The 18,578-nt window shown below is 47.3% G+C and overlaps 2 protein-coding genes across 2 annotated transcripts in view; both read right to left on the bottom strand.

Moving 5' to 3' along the window:
- The window catches only part of LOC144101097 (protein argonaute-2-like), a 33,472-nt gene extending 17,022 nt beyond the window's left edge, over positions 1-16,450 (bottom strand). The window contains exon 1 of the mRNA XM_077634111.1: positions 16,160-16,450. Coding sequence (XP_077490237.1) covers positions 16,160-16,262 — 103 coding nt within the window. The 5' untranslated portion in view covers positions 16,263-16,450. The remainder of the gene's footprint in view (positions 1-16,159) is intronic.
- On the bottom strand, positions 7,978-16,160 carry LOC144101098 (uncharacterized). Its single transcript, XM_077634112.1, has 3 exons — positions 9,936-16,160; positions 9,170-9,336; positions 7,978-8,286 (listed from the first exon to the last, which is right to left on the bottom strand). Exons 1-3 carry the CDS (start codon positions 10,052-10,054, stop codon positions 8,264-8,266), a joined length of 309 nt encoding a protein of 102 aa, XP_077490238.1. The 5' UTR covers positions 10,055-16,160; the 3' UTR covers positions 7,978-8,263.
- Positions 16,451-18,578: the final 2,128 nt, after the last annotated feature.

The following is an 18,578-nucleotide window of genomic DNA, read 5'->3' as shown; positions in this document are numbered from 1 at the left end:
TCGAATTCTGAAACCTAACTGTCGTGGGAGGCCTTGTCGTGGTTTGACGGCCACGTATGGCTGCGGTTCACATTTAACTGCTGTGCTTAAAAGATGCAGGCTCGTTCCCGACCTCGGCACGCACACATACGGGCGAGACGCTAAAAGGCTCTTGTCCTAGTCATGCGATGTTTCGCAGCACACATAAAAATTTAAACTGAGACTTCTCCTCCAGCATTTCTCATAGCCAAAGAAGCTGTGCTCAGGAGCGTATTATTGATGGTGCTCATAATTTGTGGCTTCTTTTGATTAGATCGGCTTCTATATTCCACGTGTAAACGAACTGTCTACTCCATGCATGAGCACAATTATCAAATTAGTGTAAGTGACAGTATCAGATAACTAACTAAGATGCTTTTGTTTTGATAAGATGCAGCCATATCAGGCTCTCTTCACTTGTCCAGCATTTTGCGCGAATGTTTACACTAAGCAATTCGAGGCGACATGACATGGTGCAGAGTTAATGGCACAATGCAACGATTTGCAGCACTGGTTTAGTGTATATTCAGTAGGCATTGCGTTATGTAATTTTGCTCAGTAATTTGTGCATTCCAGCGTACAGCATACAGTCCATTATGATATATGCCAAAAGCCACACCATCACAAAAAAAAACTCTTGGCATGCATGCACAGATGTTTAACCAGTCTGGCAGCTGTGATAAGAGTTTCCATGATTTTGCGGTTTCTCTCGCACATTTAAACCTGCGAATTTCTCTACTTCTGAGGTTTAGGTTTATGGGGCTTAATGTCACAAATGTACTATGGCGGACGCCGTAATGGAGGGCTCCAGAAATCTCGGTCACCTGGGGCTTTTTAAGGTGCATTGATATTGTATAGCACACAGGCCTCCAGCATTTTGCCTCCATCAAATGCGACTGCCACAACCAGGATCGAACTCACGTCCTTCGGGTCTTTCTAGTTTTTTTTTTTCCAACATACAACACTGCATAGAGCTCCCTATACAGTGCTGCTTATATCTATGGTCATATGTATGACAGCAACATATTGTTTATGCAGCGTAGAATGGCTCCTCCCTTATAAGATGCTCCAATGATGCCAGATAGGCAATATGTTTCAAAGTGCAGCCTAGCTAGCAGTCGGGTAAGAACGGCAATCACTTGCTACTCATATACCTGAAGCACAATAAACCCAGTACTTGTGCACACCACACTTGCCATAAAGCATTTAGCATGGGTAAGGAATGCTATTACTTGTTTTGTATTCTGTCAGTGTGATGCACATGTTGGGTGGTTTGAAAAACCATACTTTTTTCTTTCCAGCTGGACAGCACCCAAAACCAGTGTGTTAGAGCAGTCTACTACTCTTGCTCCGCCTGGTGAGAACTCGCTTTGCATGATGACTTGCAAGCAACATGTGCCTTGCATGTAGCTAACTTAACCTTTATGAGCCATTTCATTTTAACAATATTATTTGCTTTCAAGCACACAGATGCCTATTACAAGTAGAATGGGGGTGGGAAGATGGGACTTGTCAAAACACAAAAAGGTAACATGAGGGCAGAGCCTCTATGTTCAGCCAACGTTTCACAAGAGTAAACTTGGTGTTTGTCTGGGTGGGCCAAGTGTTCAGGAGGTATCTAGAGTTGCTACTAAATTATTTAGAGTCCAAATGGTTTTGCAACCACCTGGAAGTGACGATATCGGCTCCATTGTACCCATGTTTACTTCACAACAGTACAAATATTCTGTGCAATGCACATGCCTCCCTTTAGGAACCAGTGCACACTTGCAATACACACCACAGAGGAGTGGCTGCGTGCAAACCAAGGCACCAAGGGGTGCCACTGTTCGTCGAAGTGGAAGTACATGAACAACGCAACCAGTTTCTGTGCTAAACTATTGCAGTACTTCAAATATATGTTTGCATAGCGGCACAACTGCGTTTAGTAATAATTCTCAACACTGGCAGTTGCACAGGTGTCCCAAGACTGCACTGTGTGCCCTCCAGGAATGGGTACTTCCAGCAGAGGAAGTCTCCAAGCAAGCCATGATGCACAGTGAGGCACTATCGCCTACCAGCTTCAGGCCTCGTGGTGCCTCAACACCATTGCCGACCATTTCCTCAACTACTGAATCAGCACTGGTGTCCCCAATTGCCTTGGCACCTGTGCCACCACTGCTTCAGGGCTCTTTCTGCGACTGGCAGGAAGTTGGTCAAAAGTTCCCTGGCCACAGGTTCTGCTTTTCAGCAGCATATCCAAGAACTGGTGACAGCAATAAAGCCATGAAGTTTCTCAAAGGTGAGGATGGTGCTTCTATTCTATAGAGATTTTCAGCTTCGAGGGTGCCGTAACTACCCGCTTAAAGCACCGATCCTGTGGCCTGGGAACTTTAGACCAACCCTGTATATAGGAATGCCTATACTCAGTTTCATACATAACAGTAAATGCTACGGAGGCTGTGGAAGTAGTACGTCCGCGAAACCATGTTACTCCACCCCGTATCAGTCTCGAAGCCTCAGCTAGTGTTTGGACAAAAACAAAGAGCGGTATAAATCAGTCGTAGCACTGAAAATCGCGGTTGAAACTAAGTGCTCGAGTGTTTAGGCTTTCCGCCTATAATTTGCACTGTGTGAACTACTTTATAGGTGCGGATGGAACATGAGTGGTTTGCCCTACGAGCCGTATAGCATACAACATCGTTTTTAGTTCTCAAAACCTCAATGAGTCGCAAGACGAAAATGTGGCAAGAGGTAAAAGTGCAGGAGTTTGCCATTCAGCTCCTTATTATTTGCTGCAACGAAATATGTCTGATCAGTGGGGTTGTATGGCAAACTACTTTTTGGGCATGGACTTCTAGCCTACGGGAACACGCGAGCTAGCTTTGGCAGCATTGCCAGCTATGTATGAAACTGGGTATAAACTAGCAAAAGGAATGTGCTGTGAAATGAAATGTACTGCATTTTGTTTGCAGTGACCAAGGAATAGATGTCCAGGCACCCGTCCATACAGAATGCAAGTTTATTGCAGGATATGTATAAAAGGTATAGGGAAAAATAGATTTATTAGAGATATTGGTACAACGCCTCAAAAGTCTTCAAAGTACATCCCTTGAGCGTCGACACATCTTTGCCAACAGCTTTTCCACGACTCGAAGGCTCACCGGTAGGCAGATTCCGGAAAGTCCTCAACGGCACTCGTGCAAACTTCTTTGACGGCACTTAGGGCCCATGGTGGTGTTCCTTGGGGGAGGATTTAACTTTTGGGAATAGGAAATAGTCTGATGGCGCCAAGTCGGGACTGTAAGGGGGTTGCGGAATTGTCGTGATGCCGTTTATAGTCGGGTAGTCGCTGACTTCGGTGCAGGTGTGGCAGGTTGCATTGTCGTGATGCAATTTCCAATTTCCATGTCTGGCGATGGCTGGCCTCACACAATTGATCCTTCCCTTCAGTCTTCTTAGCACTTCTAAGTACAAAGCATCATTCACTGTCTGTCCCTCGGGTACAAATTCGTAGTGGACCACCCCCTTAGCATATAAGAAAACGATGCTCATGGCTTTCACTCTGGATTTACTCATTCGAGCCTTTTTTAGACGAGGTGAAGCCGAAGTGAGCCACTGTTTCAAAGTTTTGTCTTCCATAACTATGCTGTCCAAAAAGCCGGAGTGGAGTCTTCAACGCGTTGCCAAAGGTCATCACTAGCAGGCACTCACCTCTTCTTTTGCTCATCCGTCAAGTACTTCAGGGCGAGTTTAGCGCAGATCTTTCCCAGCGCCAAATTTTCAGTGATAATGCACTGTCATCTTATCTATGCCAATTTCATCTGCAGCCATTCACACACTTCAATGACGGTTTGAATGCACACACTGTGGTCTGTTCTCGACATCGACAGCCGTTCAGCACGGCGCCCACCACACTCCCTTGGCCATTTTTGAAGAGTTTGTGCCACTTAAAAACTGCAGCTTCTGACATGCTTTCATCCTTAACACTTGGCAAATCATGCCCAATGTCTCCGTACCCGATTTCCCCAGTACAACACAAAATTTGATGGCACACTTGCACCCAGTCACTAGGCTGGGGCCCACTAAACACACGATCTAGCCTGAATGAACAAACGCACACGACTGGCACTTGGCACATCTTGAAGGTCATATCCCTCACCAGCGCACATGCTCACTCGTTAGGAGCGCGCTGCAACATACAGTCACGTCAGGAAAAAAATTGTTCCCGATGCCATGTGTGCAGCCAAGGTCACCATTACAATTGGAAAAGTCAGTTACTTGCAGGCGGTAACCTGGCTGGCAAACTTCGCTTGCCTGCTGACATCCCGTTTTCTGGATGTCCAGTGGTAGCATCACTGCGGTGCCAGGGATTCAACAATGTGCAAGTGATCTGACAGTGCACACTCTACAACTAACAGTGGGGCTTCCTTCTGCCTGCTGTCAATGAGGTTTCGTTCCTTTGCCACTTGTGCACTTTAAAATTTAAGCAGTTTCACATGCACCCCGTCTTGTTAATTGCACACTCTGGCACGATGTAAACAGTGATAACTCTTAGTTTTTTAACAGAAATTCGATATGCTGTCTAATCCAAGCAAATGAACATAATGGCAAACATTACCATAAACCTCAATGCCTGCCATTGTCATGGCCTACATGGCAAACAGGCACGCATACAGCTGCACTGCAATAAATGTGGACCGTTTGACAAGGGAGGACAGAAAAATTGAGATTGTACATGCAGCTGTTTGAGCAATGGCAGGCTCTGCTGGTGGCTGAACTGAATGGTGCCGCGGTGAACTTGGTAGGTAACGGGCGATCAGATTCACCAGGCTACAGCATAAAGCACCCAACGTAGTGTGCTAGCCATGCAGCTTGGCCGCATTATACATACTGCAGAAGTGCAGGTTGGTGAGGAGTTTTTCATACCTCGGCTTTCAAGCTGCGAGATGAACCAATACATTAAGCTTATTTGTGCCTCTCTATGTGGTTGGTTTATGGGGGTTTAACGTCCATAAGCGACTCAGGCTATGAGGGACGCCGTAGTGAAGGACTCCGGAAATTTCGACCACCTGGGGTTCTTTTACGTGCACTGACATCGCACAGCACACTGGCCTCTAGAATTTCGCCTCCATCGAAATTCGACCGCCGCGGCTGGGATCGAACCCGCGTCTTTTGGGCTGGCAGCAGAGCGCCATAACCACTCAGCCACCGCGGCGGCCCCAGCAAAGGAAGACCTAATCAGATCTCACCACTGCCATTTCAAATCCCCAGAAGCCGAGTACAATACCTAGGCAGTCTTCAGGTGGCATGCCTTAAGCAGCCTATACCATTTGTCCAAGCAGAGCGGAGCTGTTGATTTGGCTTATGAATTTTTATGGCACAAGGGCAACGCTTTGGCCAAATCGTTTTAGGTTGTCCCAACCTAACGAATGCCGGTGCACTGGGAGTCGAAATTTGCACCACCCGTATGAGCGGCGGATGCTCAAACCAAGCTGAGCCGTGGAATTGTCCACTGAGCACTTGAAGATGCAGGCATACCCAACCAGTCACTCTTCAAAATGTGAGAGACTACTCTGTAACACACCAACACTTGAAAAAACACAGCTCAAAGCAACCAGCTGCTTCCACTTTGAGATGACGAGTGACGTACTACAGGTGTGCCTGCATCGGGCTGCAGTTGCGGAAGACTGGACTGAATGTTACAGTAAAGCCAAGTGGATACAGCAGGACAGCTCGCAACCAAAGAAGGAGAAGACAACGGGGAATTAAAGGCCATTACAGTTATGTGGGTGGCAGCCAAGGCAACAGCCAAAATAAAACATTTTGGAAGCCAATACTGGCAACCACCACGATGGCCATGCAAGACGGCAGACAACTCATTTCGGGCACTGCACATTTCTCCACCAACACCTACCAAGCCCAACGATGTAAACAATGGGTCTATGTAGAAGCGACCTGACGAAAGCACTGACCATTGCTCACCAAAACAGAACAAGATACTGAGGTGTGACAGCTGGCAAGAGTTAGTAAATGGGAAGCAGCCAAGACAGTGTTTCTGAAAGCACACATACATCTATGTAGTTATGTGCCTAAACAAAGAACGCAGCTCAAAGGAACCAGCCGCTATCACTTGTGAACAATAAGATTTATACAAACTGCAAGTGCAGTTACACCAGGCTGCAAATTAATTCAAAATAATTTTCCAGTTAAAAGCAAATACAGGCTTCCTGATTTTTAATAGTATAGTGCGAGCGTCGACCAAACTGCTGGTCAGCGCCTTATAACGGTAATAAGCCTGCAGCATGACGAGAGCGCGCACCCGTACCAAGGGATTGAGTAGTCTGCTACGCTCCAATCATGAGGACACAAGCCCTGCCGCAATATCTGTTTGCAAAAGACCGGCGGGCAGTAGAGCACACGTGCATGACTAAGATGCAACACTGAGACATGCTTTATCACTTTTTTTCCCCTATTACCGGAGGCTGTGTTGGAGAAGCAGAGTTAAAGAAAAAAAAAGAGTAAAAGGAAATAAATACAGCAGCACACGTGGAAACCACTGCCTGGAATGAGAACCTTCTGATTTCAGCAACCCTTTACGAGATGGGAACACGATAAAAGGGGCACCAACCAGCTCTTTAATCAGACCTTTAGCGTCAAGACGGTATAAAAAAAAGCATCATAGCTTTCAAACGTCTCGGTGCCACATCTTAGTTATGCACATGTGCTCTGCTGTCCACCGTTTTTTTGCGAAGGGAAGATAATCACTGTTCCTTAAGGGTAATGAAATGGGTTCCAAGAGAAGGCAAGCGTAGCAGGGGGCAGCAGAATGTTAGGTGGGCGGATGAGATTAAGAAGTTTGCGGGCATACGGTGGACGCAGCTGGCAAAGGACAGGGTTAATTGGAGAGACATGGGAAAGGCGCCCTGCAGTGGGCGTAGTCAGGCTGATGATGATGAAGAATGTGGCAGGGCGTGTGTCCTCGCGAACAGAACAGCATAGCAGGTGACGCTCTCCCTACATGCACGTGCGTTAACTCTCGCTATGTTGCATGCTTATCACCGTTATAAGGCACTAACCAGCAGTTTGGTCAACGATCACGCTATGTTATCAAAAATCAGGAAGGCTGTACAAGCTCAACACCCGCCTGATCCATGTTTGAGAAAAGAAATTGGTTTCTGAGCAGTAGAAATGGCACAATATTTGGCTCATGTCTCAGTGGACACCTGAACCGTGCAGTAAGGAAAGGGATAAAGGAGGGAGTGAGATAAGAATAGAAGAAAGATGCCATAATGGAGGGCTCCGGAATAATTTCAACCAGCTGGGGATCTTTAATGTGCACTGACATCACACAGCACAGGGGCGCCCTTTTTGCGTTTCGCCTCCATCCAAACGTGGCCGCCACAGCCAGGCTCGAACCCGGGTACTCCGGTTCAGTAGCAGAGCGCTGTAACCACTGAGCCACAGCGCCGGGTGTCCACATTTCCTCATTAAATTGATAAGTTCAGTTGGGGGCAACCATCCACTGTGGTAGCTCGGGGGTTAGACACTGGGCTACCAAGACGTGGAATCAAATCCTGGCCGCGTTCCCATGGAGGCAAAAGCGGAAAATTGGCAGAGAGCGCTGTAACCACTGAGCCACAGCGCCGGGTGTCCACATTTCCTCATTAAATTGATAAGTTCAGTTGGGGGCAACCACCCACTGTGGTAGCTCGGGGGTTAGACACTGGGCTGCCAAGACGTGGAATCAAATCCTGGCCGCGTTCCCATGGAGGCAAAAGCGGAAAATTGGCAGAGAGCGCTGTAACCACTGAGCCACAGCGCCGGGTGTCCACATTTCCTCATTAAACTGATAAGTTCAGTTGGGGGCAACCACCCACTGTGGTAGCTCGGGGGTTAGACACTGGGCTGCCAAGACGTGGAATCAAATCCTGGCCGCGTTCCCATGGAGGCAAAAGCGGAAAATTGGCAGGGGCTTAACATAGATTGGAGGGGACATTTAGCTCTTTCTTGAGGGTATGACATAATTTAGCAAGTGAATGCACATATATGCAGAATTGGTCATTCTCTTAACATTCACTGATCCCCAAGAGTCCTCATACCACTACCAGCACAGTGGCGCAGCAGTTAAGCAATGCACCACTGCACTGGCAGGTGGCTGTTCCTGTCACAGCCACCAGCAGAGACTGTACGACCCATGTTGCTCAGAGCACAAGACGACGAGATTCTTGCTCGTGGTTGGTACGGCTGGCGCAATGCTGTCGCACTAGAAGATATGCTGCTCCTCAACTGCAATAAAAACAATTCAGAGCGTCAGCACTCACACCTGTTTTCAAAACAAGCAACAGGTACGCAATATTTTGGCACTTCATAGCAATGAAATGCCATTCCTTGCACATTTATTCATGACATTGCACAAAACATTAGTAAAGCCTGATGAAGAAAATGATAATTTTGCGTTCGTCTTAATAACGATGTTGCGACACACTCTGCACATATTTCCGCGCAGCCTCCGCCTTGTTATCATCCTGCCCAGCCTAACACGGCCACACGTTGGGCTGCGTTCCTGATAAAACACAGCGCCACTGCTGCGTCACCCGAGTCATGAGTCACCCGAGGCATGCGTCACCGAAAGTGGCTACAAAAACAGGCTGCCCGGCTGAAAAGACCGCTAGTCTACCTTCCGCTACCAAGAAGAGCGTAGTGTCGGTAAGCTCGTCTGCTGCCATCGGCAATCGAATAAACTGTTGTTACGTTTTTATGTTGGGATTCGTCCTTCGGAAGAAACGACATCCCACAACGTTCTATGCTCTGGCCCCATAAAAAGAAAGGGCATCAACATGCACCTCTATATGCAGGGTGCCAGGCACAGTGATAAAAATGCGAGGTCAGCACACAAAGAAGCGACATTAACCTCGAACTGAAGAGAAAAGTGCCTGAACCCTAAGTAGCTGGCAGACTGGAAATGGCGCCTGACCCGAGCGACGACGCAGGCTTGCAGCATCACTGTTTCCTCTGCCCACTATGCCCCCAAATACAGCATGTGAACAGCTGGTAGGCTATGTAGCAGTACTGTCTGAAAAGAACAAGTGTTATATCCGGGCATAAAGCCATGCTTCTGCAGCGCGATGCTTCCGTGCCATTTGCCTGTTGACATCATAGTCTCCCTTACCAAAGCCATACAGGAACTCCATGTACGCAGCCTTAGCACCTGTGGGGTGCACACAGGCTGTCAAACACAGGATGCTGCACCCCCACACAGAGTGCTGTCTTGGCACGCCACGGCAGCAGGCTCGTTCCCAGAGTGTCGCTGTTTCTTCGCAGTGGCCACAACTGCACCTGCATATGTAAAATATGACAAGGAGCCCAAGCATGTCCGCCCTATCCTGTCTTGCACCGTTTGCACTATGCAGACATGAGACAGGCCTTCATGAAAGAACAGCTGCGATATCTGTTATCAGCCTTAGTGCACAAACATTAAGTTCATGACTGACAATGCGAATGTAATCAAAGAACGTCTCCTTGGGCGAGCTGATCACAATTAAATCTCAGGTACTAGGCGCGAATACACACAGACAGAAGGAAGGATACAGGACAAAGCGCCACTTACAACTGCTTTATTCGGAGGCACACCATACACACTCATATAGCTGTCTTAGGCACAAAGAACACAATCAGAACAAGATCAACATGCAAGTGCACTGGTTAAAAATTTACTCTCAGCCTTATACAAAGATAAGGATGGATCGCTGGCGCACAAACTTCCTTTCTCTCCGATAAAAAAAAGCCTCAAGTAATTCCAGAGCTTCCCGTCACGCTCCTATGAGCTCCTGTGAATAAAGCAGTTGTAAGTGTACTTTGTCCCGTATCCTTCCTTGTGGCTCTGTGTGTTCGTGCCTAGTACCTAAGATGAATGTAATCAAGCACTCATTACTCACCACGGGATGCAGTCGTCTCCGCCGCTGTTGGGAAAGTCCGGTGAGCCCGCCGAGTCGCTGCTGTCGTCGCTGGCTTTCCCCCAGTACAAGGTGAACGCATAGGGCTCGATGCCCATCATGACGGTAATAGTGAGCAGTCACACCTCAAGCTCTGTTCCCATCCATTATTGTCAGCAAAAGACGAGAAGAAAAAAAGAAAGGCAATGACCGACCTGTGTGCGGGAAAGCCAGGAAGGCAAAGACCCAGGATAGACATAACAGGGTGCAACAAATGGAAGTTGCAAATCGAACCTCAGTGGATGAATTATTCATGGGCAGGGCCAGGCGGGGCAAAAGCAATCAAGTGGGAGCTAGTGGCGATATTAAAAATAACGCTTATGACCGGGCTGCATTCAGCACACAAAACAGCAAGAGCGCCACAGAAAAAAAGCAGCGTTCCTAGTTGCCGGTCTGGTGTTTTGTCTGTCCGGCCACAGAAAAACTGGCAGTTTTGAATGCCGTCATCCGACAAGGAACAGTCTAGTGTTTCAGCCTGCAGATACACCGCGATGATGCGACGCCACAAAGATGCGGTGGCACCGATGTCAGTCAAGACTTTAGTGCAGCAGTCAAAACAGGTTCTGCCTGCCTGTGCCTACAGGAGCTACTGCCGCGACTGCACAACTGAAGCACAACCACATACAACAGAGACAGCACTGACCAGTTGTGTCACTGCGGAATTTACTGAGTAGTGCAAAAGGGGATATTAAGTAAGTATCAGCAGGTCCGTAGCAGATAAATACAGCAGTAGCCAATGGGCCACGATAGTAATGCATGAATGCCGCATCTCGACGCTGGCTGCCACCGACTACATTGCTGATATTTCAGGTAGCAGAAGGCTGTTATGCTCATGTACCGATACAACAGCATGTCAATGAAAATAATATAACAAAATAAGATTATTTAGCTGTACATACACGTTATTACCTTGCGTTGCTGTTTTGGTGCGCACAGGAATTCAGCCAGATCACTCGCATCTAAGCAACGCTTTCTTTTGTGGCTAGCATGGCATGCTTTAACACTTGTGGCAGTTATATAACATGTAAAACCAGGTTCACTTGGTATTACTTCAAACTATAAGACTTGCAAAAGTATTTTGTGGAGAGAAGTTTGCTAAATTTGTCATTCTAACACAATTACCTTTGTGTGATTGAGATGTATTTTAAAGCACAATTAATGCATGATGCAATTTCACATTGTTTCACAAAACGGGCTGTGATTGCAAACCAGATTTTTGTTTTTCACAGTTCATGATAATGCAGATAAATGGTACTGCAAAGCATGGGAGAATGACTGCAAGCATGCCTAGCCAAGTCCAGCACATGTAGTTTTCAGGCAAGCTGTATATGCTTAGTTCGGCCGTTGCATCTCATTCAAACGCCTCCACAGCTCACCGACCTACTCATGTGGTGGGTAAACCAACAGAAATTGCCGACCGAAGCAGTGCGGTCGAGGTATACCAAATAATATTAACTGAACATACAAGTTTGAAAACCCCTGCGTCAATTTTACTCTGGTGCGTGCTATAGATTCACTTATTTTTTCACAGTGAAAAGACAGCAAACGTGAGCTTGCGCTTGTACGACGCGACAGCAGTGCTTTCAACTGAACAGACGAGTTGAAAAACCTGTGTCAAGCTTCCACATGCAGTGGAAATTCCTGTACAGTCTGGACGCAGCCTCACTTTGGAACAATAATTAGCTGCTGTGCTGGCATTCCCTACACCCACGCAGAAATGCACACGACTCCGGAAGCATCTCCACGCGTGAGAAGACTACCCAGTTCAGCAGAGTCCTTGATTTGGGGTTACATGCAGCGCTAACAATGTATACTGGGCGGCAGGTTCACCCATAAACGACAAGCGCACATCTGCTCGATCTAGGTTATACCAGCGCTGTCTAACCCATTGCCCCAAGTAAGCTTCTGTTGGCTATTATAGTAGACAAAGTGTCTCAGGCTGGCGATTTTGTTCGCAAAGTTCAGAGGCAGCAATGCTCTCTGCTTACCACTAACCACGCATACAATACACATTGCTGAAGCATTTCATGGAATGCATTGTACATGGTCACTGCACGCCCATGTATTTTGAGCAGAACTGCGAAGTTGAAAGCACCTAACCACTAATCTAATTTCAAAGGAAAAGCAGCACCAATAAGCCTCCATGAGCCCACCGAGTGCATTGCCACTTTGCAAACATGCAGGAGGTCTACAGCCATCAGGAACTAGCATGCCTGGTGTTTTTTTCCGCACTAAATGTGGCTAGATCAGGTCTTACATTCAATTTTGTCGCTAACGCCCACTTCATTTTTTTCACTCACTTCATGTCCTGCAGCACCATCAAACACTGCTGCGGTTACGAATTTGGAATTGAAAGCACTGCTGTCGTGGCGAGCAAGCGCATGCTCACGTTTGCTGTCTTTTCACTGAAAAAATATAAAAATCTATAGCGCGCACAAAAATAAAAACTAACAAACAGGACTGTTTCTTGGCACTAAAAATGAAATTTTTCAAAACAACAAAGTACGAAAAATGGTCCACAACATGGCTGAAGCTGCCTCCACCTATTTTGCATTGGTATATTTTTAATCTTCGACTGACGGTAGCTGGGACACTTGGTATGTGTGGTGATGTCGCATGCGCAACACTGGGGAAGACAACAGGCAACCGAAAATCTGATTTTGATACTGCTTTGAATGAGTAGAAACACTAAATTTTATCGGCACTTTCCCTCTTTAGAATGATGCACAGCACAGTAGAAAAAAAAAGAATTCAGAGTATGTTCACTACATTCAAATCGGTGCGAAATAATTTGTGCTATGTAGAAGACTACGGTGAGCAGGCAGTGCTGCAGTGCGGAGCAGATGAAGGCGACGCTCTGCAATGCACAGCGCAAGTGTGTGCTGCAGTTCAAGGGAAGATTCTAGGCTGAAGAGTCAACTTATGAACTACTGCACCAATCATGATAGAATTTTTAGGGATGTTCTATCTTCTCATTAGATTATATCCAAAATTTCAGTTCCCTTGCTCAAACAGAAAAAAAGTTATAGGTGTCATATTGAGCAGTCAGGTGTGTCAGCTTAGGAAAACTATCATTTCATTGTTAGTGATTAGATATCTTCCAGGTATATTTTTACCATTTCTGTAAAAATGTGATCACTCTAAAAACATTAAAGTTTAATTTTATTGTTGTCATATGCCATACATCTCAAAATATTTTGTCTTAGAAAATAATTAGCGACCTGAAAAGTACCTTGTTTCGTTCCTGAAAAAATTTCAGTCCAGAAACCATCTCAAAAGCAGCTTTTGACGATGCAGTTTGGAAATTAGTTTTTCTAAGGGTTTTGTTTTCCCAAAAAGTGCAAACTGAGAAAAACGGGTTCAAAGATTTCAGAACATGGCATTTGGGGAAAAAAATTTAAGTGCCCTACTCTATACGTCGCGCCCTCCTCTTCAGCACGACGCTCTCTGCTGCAAATGTTTCAAGCCTTCTTTTTTTACTTTATAGCTGTCCATCGCCCTTGCCTTCGCTCATGAAATATTTTGATGGGTTGTTTGCTGGACATGCTTCATCGTATGGACTCAAGTTCCAGCTTGTCAAACACTCTCTTGATACCACGTGCACCTTCATTAGATTCTAGTACAGCCACGGCTGCTGCAGTCTCCACGGTTCTTAGTGGTGCAAATTCAGTCTTTGGGTGAGGAGCCATCATTGCACCTCAAAGGGTTCGCATTGGTCGCCAGCGGCAGGCTTGGGACTGGTGAACGCACAAGCAGGCGCTCACTTGCTGGCAATCGCCCATGCTGAGTAGGCCTCTCGCTTTTGTGCCGAGTTTTCCCTTCTCGAAGCTTCTCCGAGTCAAAGCCTTCGTTGCGGGCATCTTCTGGCCACACCACCGGCCATTTGCTGATCACAATAAACTCACAGGAGGAAGCAAAGGTAACACATCGCAAGTGTCGAACACAACTAAGCAGGAGCAACTCTGAATGGCGCAGAAATAGCGTTGGATGGTCGCGTGGTATGTTTTCAACAATCTGAGCTCCTGTTTCAGTATGTCATCCACTCTGCAGTTGCTATGGCCAGAAATATGCCTTTCTTTTTTAGTTTTTCATTACTGGCCTTGCGTGTTCTCGATAAAAGGTCTTCCGCGACTAAAAAGCACGCAAAATAAACTTTCTAACATGAGCATTCACTTTGCGTTCGGTTTTTTGCCGACACTGCGGCCACACCTTGAGAAAAGCGTTCTTACACGCCTTTCTTCTTTTCTACTGGTCAGAGATCATCCAAACTTGGTGAGAATATTCTTCATTATGCAAGCCAGCAATCCAAAACAACCCGAACTTAAAAACAATTTTTTTTTTCGAAAACCACTATTTTAGCCCCGCGTCTTCTCCCTTAACACGAGGCTGGTCCAGCTGCAGCGCCTACAGTGGTCTTTCGCGGCGGCCTTTGAAGCTGATCTGTTCACGCCACCGCAGGTTGGACTCCCAGTCATGAATATTCATGCGATTTTTTTATTCTAGGCTCTGAACCTCCGAACATTCATCGGCAAGGGACGATTTTGCTTGGCTCTGCCTTTGAACACCCTTCATGCAGACTTCTCATTCTCAGACACCACAAGGTGTACGAGTATGTGCATGGATGAACGAATCTACCCCCACCCCCTTATCTTTGTTTCATGCTGCCTTCCTTCAAGGGGGTAAGAACAAGAACATATCGAGGGAAGGGGCTTCGGGGTCGTTCCAAAACCGAAACTATGGAACCCAAACAACGTCCTTACACCTCACTCTTTCAAGCACACGCGCGAGCAACCGACACCTAAGGCTTCGCCCTTCGGCTACGCGAAAGTTTCAGCTTCAACAGTCTAAGAAAACGTCGAAGAAGTCTAGGAAAACACCACACCCAAACCAGACAGTAACGTACCTACAGCTGGCCGGAGCGTTCCTGGCCGCGCAGCTGTCACGGGTACGTATCGAAGCAGCTGAACTCTACAAACGACGAACTGCGAAACAAACTGTCAAATTCAGGTAGGTGTTTACGCTACGACGACAACAAAGCTGAAGAGACTGTCAACATTCATGTTACCGCCGCTGTGAATACTTTTCAGTGGACAATTGTAGTAGCGGCTTGCCGTACGGCAAATACGGTAACGCGTTGCCGTTGCTACCGTTGTCAGGCTTGCCTATAGCCACATTTTCCGAACAGTGGCGGTTGCCGTACACCTACCGTGTTTACCTACCGTAAGTACGGCGGTGCTAAAACTCGCTGGATTTCGAAAACACGCCGCCCGGTAACACACTAAGCAGACGAAACACCTTGTAATCGAGTTGACGGGTAATTAACCTTACAGGCAGAACACAAGAACGATTAACATTAACCATACACGGCAACAGGCCACAGCGCATAGTACTAACGGGCACTGAAACGGGCGTATCACTTTGCACCGCGCCCGACCCCTTTGGGAGGGAGACAAACCGCCGCCATATTAACATCCCGAACCGATGTAGTTCCCGAAGTCTCACATCGCGATAACAGTTGTGCCGACTGTCAGTTCAAGTATTATCTAAAAAACGTTGCAGACATCAAACCCCTACTGGTTACGCGCAGTGACAAGAGGTTAACGCGGTTATTCACCCCAGGAAAAGCATTTAGAGTTGGGCCCACGCCGAGTAGCGCTTTCCAGACATGGCATGGCTGTTGACAAATAAGTGCGGGGCCAGGCTTCGCTTACTGAAATTATATTATTGGAACCGAAGCACTGCAGAAGACGCCTGTAAAGTGTTTAACGACATTTTCGCATACGAATGCGCGTGACAGGGCACCACTAGACGAGGCTTAAATTTTTTGTTGTTGCTTTTCTGCAGCCGCAGTACAAACAAGACTAAACAACCACCAACATTTTGCTCTTCGTCGAAGAAGCAGTTATTACTAACAAGGACTTTGTTAACAATCACTAACATCAGGTTGTCCATTACAGAAGTTATGACTACTAACGACGACTTAACGGCATGCTACGTTCAGGAAAAAAAATGAAATCTGTAACATGAGGCGAGACACTCCCAACACGGCGGCAACGCGGGCACAGATAACAGCGTCACATGCACGACGTGCGTATACTACTGTAAAAGCGCAGGAGTAGTACTGCATAATCGAGTGCCCTTTCAAAATTCGAGCGATGTGAGCTCACCTCTGGCCCGTCCCCGTCCGCGCGCAGGGCCTCGGCTGGGACCTGGGGGCCCGCCGCCACCTCGCTTTGCGCCTCTCTTCCCGCCGCCGCCACCAGACGCCATACCTCACGCGTTTTCGACACTCGTCGTGATCTGCGCCGGACCAGACTGCGCTGCAGACTGCCGCCGAACGCTCGACGCTGTCGTCAGGCACGCTCGCGTAGCCGCGGCGTCACCAAAAGGCTGCGAACACGCAGACACCAGCCACACGCGACCACTGGCTTCGCGCCGTCTGCGCTGCCAGCGCCGCTGCCGCCGCTTCACCCCCCACTGCTCTCTGCGCATGCGCAACGTTGTCGCGTCGTCTGCTTCGAATGAGAAGAGCCGGGGGAGAAGGGGTGTAAAAGAATAACATTCTTGCACCGTGTCATGGAGAAAGAAAAGCTCTGGAGAGGCCCTCGCTAGCTTACCCTGTACGCATTTCTTATTGTGTAAATAATTTGTGTATATTACCTCTCCCCACTCCTCTCTTCGTGTTCCCTCACCTCTTTCATTTCATTTCTCCATTCTGCCTGCTATCCTTTATTTCCGCTGCCCCAGCTCAGATGCAGGCAGATGCCGAGCCTAGCAAAAATCGTTTCGTTCCTTTTTATTATTATTTTTAAAAACCACTTACTACACTCGCTATCCATGCTGAGAGGTGGAGTCGTCGCGTGCATAGCTGACTCGGCCAACACACCAGCAGGCGCGCGCATTTGTTTTCTTTTCAGCGCGTTCTGTTTTCATTCGCATTTCTCTGCGAAGGTACTAGACACATTAGCAAAGGAGGGAAGCACACCGCCGGGCTCCGCTCCCGAAAAGCGCGCTGCATAGCAGAAACTTTGAAAAATAAATAATCGGTCCTCTTTTTGAACCTCGTAGGCGCTATTAGAGCAGTGCGAACGTCTGTATCGCAGAATGCACCCCTGTGCTGGCTGCTGATTCGTCGCTAAGCTAATCGGCAAAACGGCGCTAAAAGAGCCTCGCTCTATGCTCTCACTTAGCGGCTGCGCCGATTGCGCGGCGCAGGTCACGTGCGCCGTGTTATAACTACGAGCGCGTGACTTCTACTGCAATTTCTTTTCATCGCGATAGTATATATCTTTATACAGTCGATAACTTGAAACCGTTCGCGATGCATGCTGTATCCCTATTTTAGCGCGACTCGACGATGCAAGTACAATGTCCCGATACATTTAATTGCAGCCGTAACATATCGCATGCATGAACATTCTCAGTTCGGGAAGTTCTGCTGATGGAGACGAGGTCCCGTTTAAGACCCACACACTCCTCGGGAGTTGGTGCCTGTCCTGTCCACATATGATTCCTTGTTTTTTTTTTTTTTCTCCTGAAATCCAACAAATGTCTTCCAAGGATTTTGATTCAGATGCTGTTGGCACGACGGCCGCCATTGCAGCGAAGTAATGTAAAGGCGTAAAGGGGCGAAGCTTGCAACACCGTACCACAGACAGCTAATTTGGCGCGAATGCTCAAGCACGTGACTTGCGTTCAATCTGACTTAGACGGGCTTTCTTTTTTTGATAGCGTTGTTTATTGCCTCTGGGCATAAGGGGAGTTGGAAAGAAAAGAAAATGGAAAGAACAGTGGGTGTTAAATAAAGCAGGAGCTTTATTTAACAATGGGCAGTGAGCAACCCGCTACTCTCCCGGGCAAGGATACAAAATATGGCTGGCGGTTTAGCGTTGCTAAGCTCGAAATACTCTGCCAAAGCACGAACGTGCGTCAATAATAATAATAATAACAACAACAATAATAATAATAATAATAATAATAATAATAATAATAATAATAATAATAATAATAATTGGATTTGGGGGAAAGGAAATGGCGCAGTATCTGTCTCATATATCGTTGGACACCTGAACCGCGCCGTAAGGGAAGGGTAAAGGAGGGAGTGAAAGAAGAAAGGAAGAGAGAGGTGCCGTAGTGGAGGGCTCCGGAATAATTTCGACCACCTGGGGATCTTTAACGTGCACTGACATCGCACAGCACACGGGCGCCTTAGCGTTTTTCCTCCATAAAAACGCAGCCGCCGTGGTCGGGTTCGAATCCGGGAACTCCGGATCAGTAGTCGAGCGCCCTAACCCCTGAGCCACCGCGGCGGGTCACGTGCGTCAAGTCAATTTTCAAATTTTCGATGGTGCGTGGGCCACCCAAATTTTGGGGTGGGCCAATCTTACTTTGAGGGTCTCTCAGGTGTTCATATTGCAACCGTGCAAAACCACGAGGCACGAAGAGAAGAAAGCAAAGGACAAAACAACTATTCGTCTACTTCGCTGTTGCACTGTTTTGCGCTGTTGCAATATGCACCAGCGAGGCATATGCGACCACCGAATTGACTCTGACGGCACTGTTGTACTGGAAACCGAAGCTAAGCCG

Source organism: Amblyomma americanum, chromosome 8, assembly GCF_052857255.1.
Source record: "Amblyomma americanum isolate KBUSLIRL-KWMA chromosome 8, ASM5285725v1, whole genome shotgun sequence".
NCBI classification, from domain to species: domain Eukaryota; kingdom Metazoa; phylum Arthropoda; class Arachnida; order Ixodida; family Ixodidae; genus Amblyomma; species Amblyomma americanum.
The sequence above is the reverse complement of the archived record's forward strand: the minus strand, read 5'-3'. Positions and strand labels throughout refer to the sequence as shown.